This window comes from Vombatus ursinus, unplaced genomic scaffold (assembly GCF_900497805.2).
Source record: "Vombatus ursinus unplaced genomic scaffold, bare-nosed wombat genome assembly UNPS02014782.1, whole genome shotgun sequence".
Taxonomy (NCBI): Eukaryota; Metazoa; Chordata; class Mammalia; order Diprotodontia; family Vombatidae; genus Vombatus; species Vombatus ursinus.
Genome location: NW_020954560.1, coordinates 5,061,630 through 5,078,920, shown reverse-complemented (window position 1 = coordinate 5,078,920; position 17,291 = coordinate 5,061,630). Strand labels below are relative to the sequence as shown.

Sequence of the window (17,291 nt, the reverse complement as noted above, 5' to 3'; positions counted from 1 at the left end):
TAGGACCAATGGGTAGAAGTTATAAGGAGGCAGATTTAGGTTTGTTATAAGGAAGAACTCCCTAATAATTAGAGCTATTAAAAACTGTAATGAAATGACTTTATAATAGTAAGTCACCGATCACCAGAAGTATTCAAGCAGAGGTTGGATCTCCAAGTTCCCTTCCAAATCTAAGGTGCTAAGACCAGGATTCTAACGTGAAGAGGCAAGTCACCAGTACTTTGACTTTTTGGTTTATGAGAACTCAATCCTCAACAATTATTTGCTTTGTTATAGAAAACTGAATTAAGCTCACAGAACCTCAAACATTCAGAGATTCCAACAGAAATGTTGTTTTTCAGTTGTGTCCATCTCTTTGTGACACCATTTTTTTTTCCTTTTTGCAAAGATACTGGAGTGGTTTGCCATTTCCTTCTCCAGCTCATTTTACAGATGAGGAAACTGAGGCAAACAGGGTTAAGTGACTTGTCCAAGGACACATGGCTAGTAAGGGTCTGAGGCCAGACTTCAAACCCATCATTCTATTCATTGTGCTACCTAGCTGCCCTCCCCCAGAAATATCAGACCTTCAAATGAAAATTCTATTTTCACACTTCCTCCAAGTCATCCTTCCAACCCAGTAGCTTACCACTGTTTAGCAAAGAACAAAAGTCTTATTATCTACACTAGAGCTTGACTTAAAGCTGTTTAGATGGAACTCACCAAGTGGAGAAGTACTTATCTTGAGTTCTGAGTTCATAGAATTCATAGAATAAGCCTTCAAAAGGGAATTGACTAATTAGCTTACCTTGGTGAAAAAAGCACAGGCTTTGGACTCAGAAGACCTGGCTCAAATCCCAGCTGTAACTCTTGCTAGCCACTTGATCCACAAAGCATTTCATATCTCTACATCTCCATGTCTTTGTTTGTAAACTGAGGGTGATAATACTTGAAAAACCTACCTTACAGGGTTACTGTGAGAAAAGTGCTTTGTAAGTTTTAAAGAAATTTTAAAATGTGTGTTTGTGGTAGAATTTTAAAATGTGAGAAGTGAGATTAGCTATTATTGTTTTGAATCCTTCTTAGAAAACATTCTATAGATATAGCTTGTAAAAAAAATTATACTTGGTGGGTCAAGTGTTTAGGATAGTTAAGTCTCCTTCACCTTAGTGTGAATATCCTTGAGTGCTCTATCCTGGAGCCTATCCTCTTCCCTCTCTCCACTCCTTTCTCTAATGTTATTATCTCTACTGGATTTAATATTCCTCAATGCAGGGGCAGCTAGGTGGCACAGTGGATAGAACACTGGCCCTGAAGTCAGGAGGACCTGAGTTCAAATCCGGCCTCAGACCAAACACTTAACACTTACTAGCTGTGTGACTCTGGGCAAGTTACTTAACCCCAATTGCCTAAAAAACAAACAAACAAAAATCATCCTCAATGCAGATGCCTCCCAAGTTTTGATGTCTGGTTTTCTCTATTGACTTATAATCTTGAACTATAAACTGCCCAATGAACATCTCAAACTCAATATGTCCAAAAGAACTCATCATATTCCCTACCCAACCCCTTAAATCTAAAACCATGTACTATGAGGAAATGTTGAAGGACCTATAAGGATGTTTGGTCTGGAGAAGAAATGACCTGGCTTTTCTATTAAGAACACCACATTTCTTTTAGTCACCCAGGTTTGTAATGTAGGAGTCATCCTTGACTCTTTCCTCTCCCTTACAATATCTGATGAATTACCCAATCATGTCATGTGTATTCTACTTCCATAACATCTCTTGGGTCTGTCCCCTTTTCTCCACTCACATTCCACCACAATAGTTAAGGAATTTCCTCTCCCACTATCTAAACTACTATAATAATCTCCTCAATGGTCCCCCTTCTTCCAGTTTCTCCCCTTTCCAATCCATTCTCTATAAAGTTGCCAAAGTATCTTCTGAAAGCGTAAGTCTCTCATGTCAGTGCCTTGCTCAAGAAACTTCACTTACCATTACTTCTAAAATATAATACAAATTCTTCAACATACTGTTTGAGACTTACTCCAATCTGGTTCCTACCCAGCTTCTCAGTTCTACTTCATACTACTACCATTCATCAATTCTCTCTGTTACAGCCAGACTGGGCTCTTAGCTCTTTCCCCATTTTAACAACCCATCTTCCACCCACTTTGTACTTATACAGGTGTTTCCCTCCTTCTGTAGGGAAGGAGGTACAATGGGAAAAGCACTAGTTTGGGATTCAGAGGACTCTGGGTTCAAATCCTACCTTTGATACATCCTACTTCTGTGACTTTGAGTAAGCCTTGTAACCTTCCTGGGACTCAGCTTCTCCATTTGTACAATGAAGTCAATGAGCAAAATAAATTGAATGTACAAATTCACAGCTATAACCTTCAAAAGTACCAGTTGTATATATATAATGAGATAGTCTCTGATGTCTATTCTAGCTTTAGAACTATGATCCTATGTTCCCTCCTTATTTCTTTCTTTCAAAATTTTTATTTTTGTTCTAAGTTCATTCTCAGTTGACACCTTTTAACAAGGGGCCAACTCCTTTGTGGAGCCTTCCCTGATCCCACTGGGTGCTAGTGCTCTCTTTCTCAAATTACTTTGCATTATACTTCAGCTGTTTATAGAGTGCATACTCCCCTGTCCCAGCAGAAATGTAAGGTCCTTGAATTCTAGAACTGGTGCCTTTTGACTTTGTATATCCAGTGTCTAACAGTGCCTGACATCTAGAAAGCATTTAATCGGTGTTTGCTTTTGAATTGGACTGGTTTGAGGCTTGGCAAGGGAGAGGAAACAAAGCCAGCAGATAATGATTAAATGAAAGTCAATTCAAGACCTTTGATTTGAAGGAGAGATGATCAAGGTTATAAGGTTCCAAAATCAGAACTACTTCCCCAACTGTCTACCCCTTAAAAATTCATAGCAATCCCCTACTCTTTGTTAAATGGCCAAATGCTGGTATGTCCAGCTGAGTGATCCCAAGTCACATTGCAATAAAGAGCACATGGCAAAAGAGAGTGATTCTCCTGTCTTAAGGACAAGATGAGGTTCATCCAGAGCTTCCCAGAGAATTGCCTAAATTACTGATTAAGCCAGTCAGCCAGCCTTTCTCATGTACTTAGGTATGATCATATTATACGAGTGTTATGTTAATATTTGTCAGATTTGTCATTTTTACAGTGATAGACACTGACTCAAGAAAATGTAGTCTTTATGTGAAGAAAAAAAAAGTGTGCATATGTCTTTGAAAACAGAAGAGAACAAAGTAGAATTTAGGAGTCTGGGGTCAGCTAACTTATCAGAATCATTTATTGTGGTACAGTGAAAATACGTTAATCCACAAACATTTATTAAGCACCTGTTATTCCATTCAGCAGTCAAATTGCTTTTCCTAAAGTCAGACTGCCTCTCCACCCCACCCCAATCCCATTCAATCAACTCCAGAGAATCCCTATTACCTCCAAGATCAATGGTAAAATCCTCTTTGGCTTTTTAAGTCCTTCATAACCTGACCCCTTTCTACCTTTCTTCTCATACCTTCCTCTTCTCCCTGCCCTGACCCCTACAATCCAGTGACACTGGCTTCCTTGTTTCTCTCATAAGACATTCGATCTCCTGACTCCTTGAATTTTTACTGGCTGTCCTCCCTGTTGGGAATGCTCTATCTCCTCATCTACATGTGTTGGCTTCACTGGCTTCCTTCAAGTTTCAGCTAAAAATCTCATCATCTTCAAGACTTCCCTGATCCCCTTTAACACTAGTTCCTTCCCTTTGTTAATTATCTCCAATTTATCTTCTCTATTGCTTGTTTGTATAGGTAGGAGCTGGAATCACAAATACCTGAGTTCAAATCTGGCCTCCGACACCTACTAGCTATGTGATCCTAGGCAAGTCACTTAACCTCTGTTTGCCTCAATTTCCTCACATGTAAAATGGTGACAATAATAGCACCTACCTTGCAGGGCTGGTGTGAGGATTAAATGAAGTAATAATCATCAAGTAATTAGCACACTGCCTAACACATATTAAATGTTATATAATGAACTATATAAATATTATTATTATTATGGAAAAAGTGATACCTGAAGGAAAAGAATTTTAATATGCCATCTTTTAAAAAAAAGTAATTGTAAGAATCATTTTATTTTTTAATTGTTTTCTAACAGTGCTCTGATTTAAGAAGAAATGAGCTGATTCTATAAACTTCCTTGATTTATATTGTCAAAAGTTTTTTCTGGCAAATCAATACCTTTTACTGAAACAAAAAGAAAGGCTTCATGTGTGAGGTGATGCTTGAGTTGAGCCTTGAAGGAAACTAGAGATTCTGAAAGGCAGAAGTGAGGAAGAAATATTCCAGAAATAGCCTGTGCAAAGATGGCAGATGGAGAGTTGGAGGGGTTGGAAAGATTTGGAGTCAGATGACTTTGATTTGGAAATCAGTTCTATCATTTAATAGCTATGTGACCTTGGACAAGCTCCCTCACATCCTTAGTTTACTCTTACATAAAATTAGGGGATTGAACTATATGGCTTTTGAGTCATTTCTAGATCTCAATTTAATCATGATTGTTCTGCCTCTTTCCTTACCTGGAAAATGAGGCACTAACATCTCTAGTCATTCTTCCTTTCCTTCCACCACGCCCCATGTGTATTTCACATTGCTATAATCAGAATAAATAAGGAAGTGGCTGTAAATGCGATAGAGATACTACATAGATACTGGATGTTGTAATAATTATTTTATAAAATCCTAGTATGGTCTGAGATATGGGACTAAATCCCAGCAGTCAGGAGGGGGAGAGGACTAGAGAATTAGCTCCCATCTGAGTGGCATTTGGTCCTCCCAATGCCTTATGACCTCTCTGAGGGGAGGGAAAGGATGCCAACAGTCCTCCATCCTCCCTTCTGAGCCATCCCCTTCTCCAAAGAAGGAGAAATTTATATTGCTAAGGCAAGAAAGCACTGTTCTATCTCGTCTTGTTACTGCTGGCTCCACTGGCCTTAGGTCCTTGGGTGGCCATGAGGAAGTATGGTATCGATGAGGCTGGCAGTGGTAGACTCTCAAGCTGTTACTTAATTGCTAGCTAGCATGTTTTTTTAATGCTTTAAGATTTGCAAAATGCTTTACATAACTTATTTAAGGTTTAGGGTTTGTAGAATACTTTACATAAGTTATTTCATTTAATCCTCACTACAACCCTTGGAGCTAGTCCTCACTACAACCCTTGGAGGTAGATGCTATTACCCCCATTTTACAGATGAGGAAACCGAGGTACAGTGAAATTAAATGATTTGTTCAGGGTCAAACAACTCATAAATGTCTGAGATAAGATTCGAACTTGAATATTCCAGACTCCAAGTCCAATACTCTATACATTGCACCATCTAGAATATGTTTAGCCACAGAGATAAGAGCAAGGAATGATGAATGAAATTTATAGGGAGACAGATTTCAAGTTCAATGTAAGTGAAAATTCTTAAACATGAGAGTCATCCAAAAGTGGAATGGGCTGTCTAGAGGTGAGGGGTGAGGGAATTGCTTTCCCCTCATTTGATATCTTTGGGCAAAGGCAGGATGGCCCTTGGTAGGGTATGCTGTAAGGGGAATTTCTGTTAAGATACAGGTTGAGCCTTCTAGATTACTTCCAGCTCTCTCTTTTTTAATTTTTCTTCCTTTTTTTTAAAAAAAATAAACAAATACTTCAACACAAAGCAAAGAACAGGAGGTAGAGATGAGGAGAGAGAGTGTTCCAGGCATGGGGGACAATCAGAGAAAATGCTCAGATCCAAGAGATGGAGGGTCCTGTTTATAGAACAGTCAGGAGGCCATGTCACTGGATCAAAGAGTATGTGGTAGGAAGTGAGGTGTAAGGAGACAGAAAAGATAGGGGATGGAGGAAAGGTTATAAAGGGCTTTGAACATTAGAAAGAGGGTGGCATAACTAATAAACATAGCATAGGAAGGAGAGGCATATGGAATGAACCACAAATTATTATGATGATAACTTATATTGCTATAGGTTTATAAAGGATTAAGTTTTACAAAGCACTTTCTTCACAACAGCCCTGGGATATAGGTAGTACAAATGTTAATGTTATCATTTTGAGGGGAGGAAACTGAGGCTCTGAGAAGATGAAGTAATTTGCCACAAGTAACAAAATTAAGCATCAGAGCCAGATGTTGAACACAGATCTTTTGACTTCACTTTCTTGAAGTAAGACACTTACAATTACTACAAAGTACCTCTCAAGCAAAGATTCTTAACCTTGGTTTTTGGTTTTTTTTTTATGTCATGGAGTCCTTTGGCAGTGTGGTGAAACCTATAAACCCCCCTTCTCAGAATAATGGGTTTTTTCATAATTTTGTTTTTATTTTAAACAAATACAAAATTAATTTTTAAAATGTCATGTACACAGCAGAACATAAGAGAGGATTCAATATAAAACAATAAATTTCCATTCAATGTCTAGTATATAATAAATACCACATGTTATTTTCAAAACTGCCCAGCTTTTCTTTGCTGCCTTGTTGATTTTCTTTTGTTTTCTGTTGTGCACAGAATCATATTTTTAAATGCATAAAATAGAATACATAGTATTGCAAAAAGATCAATTGCATTGAAATACAATTATCAAAATATATTTTTAAAAATAACGAAACAAGTCCATGGCTCCCAGGTTAAGAATCACTGCTCTACGAGTTTGCAAAAAGCAAAGCTCTTTGGGTAATGCTTAGGGCAATATTTACCTGGCTTCTAAATCTCTCTTGCCATTTGAGTCTCACCCTTAAATGCCCTTCCCTGTTGCTTACACTGTAAAAAGTGCTCCACCTATTGTCAGGAATATTGATGCCTGTTCCGGCTTTCTTTGGTAACTGGCCTTAAGCAAGGTTTTCTCTTTTTAACAAATTACTCTGGGATTTCCTAACAGATGAAGTCAGCATATTAGAAAATTTTGGCTCTCTTATTCGATTGATTGTGGAGACATCAGAATTTCAGGTGGAGATAGAGCTGATTCCAATAATAGAGGTCCTCAACCGTTGGAGCGACAAAGCTAAGTGGCCTCGATGTTTCTCACGCTGGCCTTCTCGGGAGAAAATACAATGTGTTAAGGTACCAGGGACTTATGGTGCAGATTGAAGCATGTTTCTCTTTCACTTTATTTTTCTTGCTTTCTCTCCCCCACAGCATAGATAATGTTGGAAAATATTTTGCATGCCTTTATATGAATAATGGGTATCATAGCTCTTGTCTTCTCAATGGGTGAAGAAGGTAATAGAGGGAGGAAGAGAATTTGGAACTGAAAGTAAAAAGATAAGATAACTACCAAAATTAAAGAGTACCAAGGGCTAGGGTGGAAGGGCCTTTGTAGAGTTCACTAGAGAATGGGATACTATTAAAAGGCCAACTGATTACCTGAAGGACTGAGTTCTGCTTCACTTGTGAAGAAGGAATACCATGGGACTGAATTCCCATGATTCAGAGGAAAATGATGAATATCCTGTAAACCTCAGGTCCCTCCTATTAGTATCCCTTCCAAGAAGGGACAATTCTGAGAGTCCCCTTTAATATGGGAGAGTCAAAGTGACATAATGATTAGAAAACTGGCCTTGGAGCCAGTTCAGGTGTATCCTCTGACACAGATTTGCTATGTGATGTTGGGTAAATCACTTAGCCTCTCAGTGTCCCAGGCAACTATCTCAGATGATAAATTACAAAGAAGTTGCCCCTACATGCATTGGCAAAGGGAGTTTCTTAATCTGAGAGTTTCCTATATCAATGAAATCACAATCTGTATTCCTAGCCCTTCAATATATAGTAACATGCCCTGACGTTCACATTCCTTACACTTTGATCTCTTAGACAAGCTGGGAAATTCCCTCTTAGTTCTCCTTTCCCATCCTGAGACTTCCTTACCATTCTAGAGATGGGTTTCTCATTCAGCTGATTGCGTTTTTCCTCTTTCTCTCACCTGCAGTCATTGGGGTTTAACCTGATGGCTCGCTCTAGTTACCACTGGCAATTGGGCTTCGACCGAGCTGAGTATATGCTCATGGAGGGGATAGATGATGATGGTGGTTGCCGAAAGATATGTTACCAGGTCCTGAGACAGATGAAAGAGGATGTTTGGTGTCCCGGAAACAAACCTGTCATCACATCCCAGCATCTGCAGGTATATGTGACAGACAAGGGTTTGGAGAAGTCAGAAAGAGTGGCACTCTTTTATCTATCAGACTAGGTGGGCTTGTTTAACTAAGATTCAATGATCACTCTCCTCAGAAATTTTCTAATTTGTTCCCTATGAAGACCCATCACCATTCAAGAATTAACAGTTTGGTATAGTAGATAAAATGCTAGACTTGGAATCAGGAAGACATAGGTTCAAAGGCTAGCTCAGATACTTCCTAGCTGTGTAAACTTCTAAGCTTCAATTTTTTCATCCGTAAAATGAAGGTGATAGGACTGGAAGACCTTTCAGAGCCCTTTCAGAATAGCTCTAAATCTATGATACTGTAAAAATTACAGATTCCCACCCCCCTCTACCCCATCCTCCCCAAGGCTCACTTTATGGTGCTGGACTTAGTGCAGACACTATTGGGCTTTAAAACTGAAAGTTTATGAGGGTGGAGCCAAGATGGCAGAGTAAAAGCAGTGAGTTGCTTGAGCTTTCCCCAAAGCCTCTCCAAATACCTGTAAAAATGGCTCTAAAAATTACACAGAAGACCTATGGTAAGGTAATGAATTCAAAAAGGAGGGCATCATGGCCTCCACAGGACAACCATAGTAGGGATTTGGGGCCTAGAAAAGGAAAGAATTAAGGAAGACATGCTAGCTCTCTTCAACTATTTACAGGGTTACAATGAGGAAGACGCAATGTGGTATAATGGAGGGAGAGCCAGGAAGACCCAGGTTCAAATACCATCTGGGGCACACATTGGATGAATGAGCTAGAGCAAGTTATTTTACCCTTTCATTTCCCCAGGCAGGCAACTCTTTGAGATACAAATTCAATTAATTCATCCTTCCCCCAACTCCTCCCCCCCAAAAAAGAAAATTAGATAAATTAATCTTGTTCTGCTTGGTTCCAGAAGGTAGAAGTAGAAACAGCAGGTGAAAGAAATTGCAGAGAGGCAAATATTAGTTGACTCAAAGGAAAATTTTCCTGAAAATTACAATTGTCCAAAAGCATATGGGTAGTGAGTTTCCCCTCATTGGAGGTCTTCAGGTGAAGCTGGATAACCACTTGTTGGCATTACTGTAGAACAGCTGTCAATCAGGAATGAGTTGAAACAGATGGCCCCTGTCATCTCTTCCAATGTTGAGATTCTGAGATTCACCTCAGCCCCCTACCAAGAAAGCACAGTAACCTTGCTAGGATTTCACTTGGAATTATCCCTACAAGTTTACCATACCTCCCTCACTTCACCCAAACCTCAGTTTTGGAGTATACCGTCCCTTTCTCATGTATAGTGGTCAGAGACTTCTGAATTAATGCATATATACATCACACAGACAACTGGGGGCATAGGGGATACTAGGAAGTGCTGATATTATTATCTGAAGCATTGCCTGCACCCACATAATATCATCAGCACATTCTGATTCCAATTCATTTTTAAGGATTTCTACTGGCTGTGCCACTGACCCCAGCTCAACATCTCATTTGACTCTATCTTTCTCATATCCCTCTGTCTCAATTTCTGGTACAGTGTATGACCGTTTGGCTATGTCACATTTAGTGAATCCTCATAACTTTAACAGGCCTGAACATACCATCCCAGATGAGTTAATGGTCTCTTCATTAGCTTTGGTTTTTATTCTTGACCTCAGAAGGTCCAGTGGTTTAACAGGAGGGTGGCATTTACTTGTAGAAACACAGACAGATAACTAATCAATCAATTGACAAGCCCTTATAAATTGGCTGTATTGGGCTGGGGGCTGAGACTTAAGAAACTTAGACCTATTGTACCTAAGACTTCCATCTCTGTTTGTGATTTCCTCCTGTGGATGCCTACAAAAATTCTTGGTCCAAAATGTATATGCTCCTCTTAATGGAGGCTCCGAAGCTTTTAGGGCATATATTGTGTTTATAACCATAAACACTTCCTCTCCTCTGTCATGTTTTTCTTCTCTCCTTGAGCAAGAAAACTTTTGTGCATTCCAGGCCCCCTTCTCTATTCTAATGATAGCTATCATAACAAAGTCCTCTATGAATACTCAACCTATTTTCCTAGCTCACAGACTTGGTCCTTCAGAAGATAACCTGAAATGGTTTTATGGGTTCAGGTTAGGTCTTTACTCTCTCACTCTCTGTTGCCTTTCTGTTAATCAAGGTTTTTCAATCTTAAGTCTCTCAGAATTTAAATTTTTAAAAAATCCACCCTGTCATTTAAGATCATCTTAAACAGTCTGATTCCCACTTTCCATTTTGGGGGGGGGGTGAGGCAATTGGGGTTAAGTGACTTGCCCAGGATCACAAAGCTAGTAAGTGTCAAGTGTCTGATCTGAGACCAGATTTGAACTTAGGTCCTCCCGACTCCAGGACCACCACTTTCCTTTTCAGTTTCATTTCATATTGCTCTCTATTCTCTGTTCCAGTCAGAATGACCTGAGATTTGTTGTCTATACATAACATTCCATCTCCCATTGCAAGGAGTATTCCCCCATATCGGAATCCTTACTTCAAATTTCCTTCAAAATCCAGTTCAGGTGCTACCTCCTAAACTATACGAGGTCACTGGGGATCTTCCCTAGTAATTAGCATTGTCTCTCTCTTGAAATCACCTTCCCTTACTGTGATGTATATACTTTGTATTCACTTGTGAACATGGTGGATCTCTAGTACAATGGAATCTCTTTGAGGGCAGGAACAGTTTCATTTCATCTTTGTATCTCCAGTGCCTTGCTCATAGTAGGTGCTTTAAAATACTTGCTGAATGAATTCATGAGTATGACAGCTATGGCCTCTGTACGATACATCTTCAGAACTTGCAAATACACATCTTCAGTTCAAAAATTACTAAGTGTGTTTGATCCCTTCTCCTTTCTACAGACTATACTGTTTTGGACTTGTGAAAAGTACCCACATTCCAAAGACTGGCGTGTCTTCCGAAAAGCCTTCTTGCGTCTGGTCCGTAAGCTATACAAGTGTGTGAACCAGCACTTCCTGAAACATTTTTTCATCAAGGAGACCAACATGTTTCAGTATTCCAGCAAAAATGAGTTGGATGCTGTGGCCCAAAAGCTCATCCTTTTCCTAAAGAACCCAGTGCTCCAACAAGACTGAGAGCCGGAAATGGTCTCCAAGGCTTCCAGGGGCATCCCCCTTGATCTTGCCTGACTTCTCCTTTGATGACCACCATGCTAGTGGAATTTGGGACTCTGACCACCTGCCATAGTTCTGACAAGACAAAGGAGACATGAACCAAGAGCATTTCAAACTATGTCCTACAATGCCCCACCCATACCCTATGTGGTTGGGGTTAATTATTTCAATTCCGAACTACCTCGCTTGGGAGCTGAGCTTGTCCAAGCTACAGATTGTGAACTGTTGATAGTTTCATGTTTATTTGCCTGTGATCAGACTCCTTACCATCTTATTAGAGAAGACAGAGGAGACCGGAGCTCCTAGTATGGAAATGATCACGATGATCTGGTGTACTCCCACATAACTGACCAGAGATATACCAATTTTTTTTCCCATTTGTAAAATGAGAGTATCAATGCCTGCTTCACCAAGGTATTGTGAGGCTACTGTGATGCCCTTTCAGGTGTAAGGCACTTGATCAACACAAAGTGTTATTAGGAGTGACATCTGCATCTAGGATGGAGAGCTTACTTATATCATTGATTAAAAGAATAGGTTTAATAACTAACTGTGTTAGTATTTCACTGGCTGTTCTCGTTACTCTCCTAATTATTCTGTTTCACATGAGTCCCTTCTGGCTGGTTGATTGGTTTGGCTGGTTGGTTTGGCTAGTTGATGGCCTGAGGGTAAGTCAGTAGAAGATCAGTGGGGTGGCTGGGTGTGGGCACTGGTTACTATTACTCAAGGCCATTGCCTCTGATATGATACATGGATGACATACCTTCTTATTCATGAACTGTGCACACAGACACCATTGACTGCTATCAAGACCATCACCGTTCAGAGCTGACTTGAAGGGCTTGGTATAAGGCAAAGATCACTGACTTGATTTGAAAGGTTGGGGTTCAAATCACATGTGAGACCTTGGGAAAGTCACTTATCACATGTGCAACTTTGGGAAACTCATTTAACCTCCATCAGCTTCAGGGTCTACATCCATAAACTGGGGAGTTTAGAGTAGATGCTTCTCAATGCCTTCCAGGTCTAGACCTATGATTCTATGATCTTATGTACTTGTCACTCAGTAGCAAATGTTTGTTGATTGATTGAAAACTTGGCTGAAGGCCAAAAACCACCTCTGATTTTAAATTTCACTAGAGTCAACAGGAAACCAAGCATCCTAAGACTACAATGATTAAGCAGAAATTCCCAAATTTTCAACCAAAAGCAATGACATCTAACCCCTTCCCCAATCATGAATCCCATTTCCAACATCCTCAATGAGTCATTCAGCCTCCTCTAGATTCAAAGGAATTTATTACTTCTAAGGCAACCCATTCCAATTTTGAGTATCACTAACTATGAGGAAGTGTTTCCCCTACATTAAGTTGAAATCTATCTCCTTGAAATATTCACCCAAAGTTTCTAGTTCTGCCCACTGGGAGCAAGTAAAATAATGAGATAATTGTTGGGAATTGAGTGAACCACACTGACTCCATCTTGAGACTCAATTTTGGTTCCAGCTCAGTTCCCTTTCTATTTAATTACGGGTGTAGACCAATTTTTGTCTTACGAGAAAACTTTATTCAATTATGGGAATTGTGAAAAAACTTCAGTACGTTTTTGATCCTAGCACTGAGTGGCTGGGAAGCCAGACCACCTGTACCTGTTGCTGAGAGAACCTTAACCAAGAACCTGGATTGTGCTGACCAGAAACTCAGTCAGATCTAAAGATTAATGCAAGGAGTTTTCCCTCCACAATTATACATCTCAAGCAACTCATATGTCTTATCTGGAAACTGTCTCCATACTGGTCAATTAGTTATTGTTTCTATGTTCCTTTGATTGAATACAGACACTTGGAGGAGTGGGACATCTTTTCTTCTGATTTCGGGGAATTCTACCCCTTCACTCTCTCCTTCCCAACTTGGAAAGTCCATAATCTTTCTTCCAATTAGAAATCAGATCACCTAATCTTGTATCCTGGTTTATAGCCTATTAATTGTTTTCTTTTAGTGCATAAAAATCTGTCTCCCCCTGTATTCAAGGTCCAGTGCTAAATTGTGTAATTGGCATACATTGCTTAATAAATAGATAATGCTCAGAAGCTCAAATCATTGTTTCCTTAGTTATTTCATCTTCTGCCCATTACAATAGGCCTAATCCTTTTTCCACATGAAAATTCTAATGTATTTAAAATATGTGAAAATTTATAAATCTTAAACATTTGAAAAATATCATCATTTCCTGTCCCCCCCAGGTTTCTCTATTCTGGGCTAAACCTGTGTTCCCCTCATCACCACAACCAATAAAATATTCAATGAGTGCCTATTTTGTACATGATACAACGATAAGCATTCAAGGGGATACAAAGAAATATAAGATGGACTTTGATAGCAAGGAATTTATAATCCAGGTCTGAAAATAAGATATGTACACATGAAAATATAACTGAAAATTTAAGGCAATATATGTAAATAAGGATCAGAGAAGAATGACATCAGCCACAGTTGTAGAAGTCAGGAAAGCCTTCTTAGAAGAGGAGGAATTTGGCTGAGTTTGGAAGGATAAGTAGAATTGTGTCATGGAGGAAAGGGTGGGCATTCTGAGAAAGGGGAAAGCAAAAGCAAAGACTTGGAGATGGGAAAATGAAAGGTGTATTCAGCACATAGTATGTAGTCTAGTTTGTCTAGAGTAAAGGGTTCATCTAAGAGAGTAATAGATGATAAAATTGAAGGTATAAGTTGGGCCAAACTATGAACAAGTCAATGAATTTGGGCTTTGTCCTGTAGGCATTTGGGGTCCTTGGAGGCACTGGGGAGCAGTGACTAGACTAGAGAATTCATGGAGGGGGGTAGTAGGTGCTAGTTAGCCCAGTGCCATAATGGTGTTTCTATTATGGAACTGTACATATGTATTAGCACTTAAAAGTTTATACATGTTGAGACTTGGTAGTAAAAACTTGGCAGGAGGGAACAAAGTATCTACAAATTAAATCAGCACTCACTGTTTTGGACAGCAGCCTCTGTCGGGGCATTTGAATAGGGTAAAGCACCTATTTCTGCTATCTTACCTATGCAGTAGGGGGGCATTCATTGCCCTATGACTTGGTCAGAGTATCAAGCTCTGGTTGTCTTTAGAGTGGTTCAGAGCCAAGGGCCATTGCTGGGAGGGGTACAGGTCCCAGGATTAATCATACAATGATCACTCCCTCCCATTGAAAAACTTTTTTTTTCTTTTTCCTAGTGAAATATGGTCAAAATTTAATATCAAGAGCTAGATTAAAGTGGAACAGATTCTAAAAATAAATGGGTCACCTTAACATGAGGGAGGGAGAAGTAGGTGGAAGGGAAAAGAGGCTTTTTTGGCAATGGTGGTCCCTAAAACATTATACAATGACTTCAGCATAGGATCATAGGATCAGCAAGAGACCTTAAAGGTTATCTCATTATATAAATTATATATTATAATTATATTATATATTTCATAAATTATATACTATATAAATCATTATATATATAAGAAAACTAAAACCCTGAGGAAGGAAATGATTTGTTTGGATCATAGAAGCAAGTAATGAGATAAGTAGGATTTGAACCCAAGTTTCCTTCAGTGCTCTTTCCACAAGGTCTCCTCACTTTGTACCACTAGGGTGTCTCCCCGGACAACTGTGTTTACACTTATGCTTGTATCACAAAGATGTGAGTCAGAGAAAAACCAAATAAGCATAGAATAAGGAACTAATATAGTCACACCAAGATTCCACAGCTGGTGGTGGCTTGTAAATTAGCAGGAATTGTGAACCAATAGAAAAGCATACTTGGACACCTGAGAAGAGAAAATGGAAAGTAGATTTGACTATCTCGGCATAGTGGATAGAGAGCAGGTCTTGAAACCATGAAGACTTGGGTTCAAATCCTGTCTTTAACACATGTTGGATATCTGCCCTTCGATAAAGCTCAATATACTAGGCAAATTTCTAAGGCTCTAAGTTGTAGAGAGGGGCAGTCAGGTAGCACAGTGGATAGAGCACTGGGCCTAGAGTCAGAAAGACTAGAAAGACCAGAGTCCAAGTCTGACCTCAGATACTGACTAGCTGTGTGACTTTGGGCACAACTGAAGAAGGAAATAGCAACCACTCCAGTACCTTTGCCAAGAAAACTCCATGGGCAGTTTGGTCCACAAGGTCATGAAGAATAGGATGTGACTGAACAACAACAAAAGTTGTAGAGGAGGTGGCATACTGCACTGGTAAAGAAAGTTCCTGGGGGCAGCTATATGGTACAAAAGGAAATCAGGAGAACCTGAATTCAAATCTGACCTCCACTTACTAGCTGTGTGTCTATGGGCAAGTCACTTAACCCCAATTGCCTCCAAAGAAAAGAGAGAAAGGGAGAAGGAGCGAAGAAAGGAAGGAAGGAAAGAAGGAAGGAAGGAAGGAAGGAAGGAAGGAAGGAAGGAAAAGAGAAAGAAAGAAAGAAAGAAAGAAAGAAAGAAAGAAAGAAAGAAAGAAAGAAAGAAAGAGAAAGAAAGAGAAAGAAAGAAAGAAGAAAGAAAAAAGAAAGAAGAAAGAAAGAAAGAAAGAAAGAAAAAGAAAGAAGAAAGAAAGAAAGAAAGAGAAAGAAAGAAAGAAAGAAAGAAAGAAAGAAAGAAAGAAAGAAAGAAAGAAAGAAAGAAAGAAAGAAAGAAAGAAAGAAAGAAAGAAAGAAAGAAAGAAAGAAAGAAACTTCCTCACTGGGAGTCCCTAGATCAATGAAATCACAGGTTCAGTTTTCATCTTAACAAGATAGAAATTGAGGGGAAAGTTTACCCCAGTCAACTGTCACTGTACTTGAGATGTAGTGGGAAAAACCCTGGGTTTGGGGTCAGAGGACCTCAGCTGAAATCCTTTCTCACCTGTGCAAACCTTGTTCAAGTCAGTTCCCTTTTATGGATCTGTTTCTTCATCTGAAAAATGAAGGGATTGGACTAAATCTCAAAGGTCTCTTTCAGCTCTAAACTCTATGAATCTCTAGGTTAAGCATGTAAAAGAGGTCCAGACAAAGTGGTGTGAGCCACTCAGGAATAAAGAGGTGACCACAAAGGGGGCCTAAGGAAGAGTGGTTGAGGAACCCAGGTTCTTGTCATGGTGCTGATAGACTTCTATAACCTTAAGTAAGTCATTTCCCTTCTCCCCCCTTTTTTAAAGGCAATCAGGGTTAAGTGACTTGCCTAGGGTCATACAGATAGTAAGTATCTGGGGTCAAATTTGAACTCAGGTCCTCCTAACTCCAAGTCTGATTCTCTATCAACTGCACTACTTAGCTATCCCTATTTCCCCTTTCCAGGCAACAGGAGGAAATATTGAAGAAACACTTAGCAAGGCTAAATGAATAAAAGGTGCCAGGTCTGGACAAATTGAATAGGCATGGACAGCAAGAGTTGGTGTGAGAAAAGATATTGGCATGGGGGAGTAACACCCAGAAAATACAACCACGATGGGGAGAAGACTGGAAACCAAGACATTCTAAAGATCAACTGAAGAAGCTGAGGATAACTGAGGCAGTGAGGTGGTACAGTGGATAAAGTGCTGGGTGTGGAGTCAGAAAGACCTTAGTTCAAATCTGACCTCAGACATTTTCTAGCTAAGTGACTCTAAGCAAGTCACTTAATCTCTTTCAGCCTCAGGTTTCTCATCTGTAAAATGTAAATAACAATAGCACCTACTTCCTAGGGTTATTGTGGAGATAAAATGAGATAATATTTTAAAGTGCATTGTAAAGTGCTATATAAATGCTAATTATTACTATTTGCAATAGGAATAACTATCTTGCAAGGTTTGCAAGATCCCTTTCAGCTCTAAGACTTCTAAGTATAAAAAGGTATGTAAATGTAATATCTTATTACTATTAAGGCTCTGGTAGCATTTCATTGTCTGATATCACTGTCAATTACAATTACCTGTTGCATGTAAAGCACAGTGTTCAGTTTAGAGTCAGGTGTTTGAGC

General features: G+C 39.4%; 1 protein-coding gene across 1 annotated transcript in view; it reads left to right on the top strand.

Moving 5' to 3' along the window:
- Positions 1–12,433, top strand: part of MAB21L3 (mab-21 like 3) — a 36,524-nt gene extending 24,091 nt beyond the window's left edge. Inside the window, exons 5-7 of the mRNA XM_027866774.1 lie at positions 6,927–7,108; positions 7,974–8,168; positions 11,049–12,433. Of these exons, the coding sequence (XP_027722575.1) occupies positions 6,927–7,108; positions 7,974–8,168; positions 11,049–11,282 (611 nt within the window). The 3' untranslated portion in view covers positions 11,283–12,433. The remainder of the gene's footprint in view (positions 1–6,926; positions 7,109–7,973; positions 8,169–11,048) is intronic.
- The last annotated feature ends 4,858 nt before the right edge of the window (positions 12,434–17,291 follow it).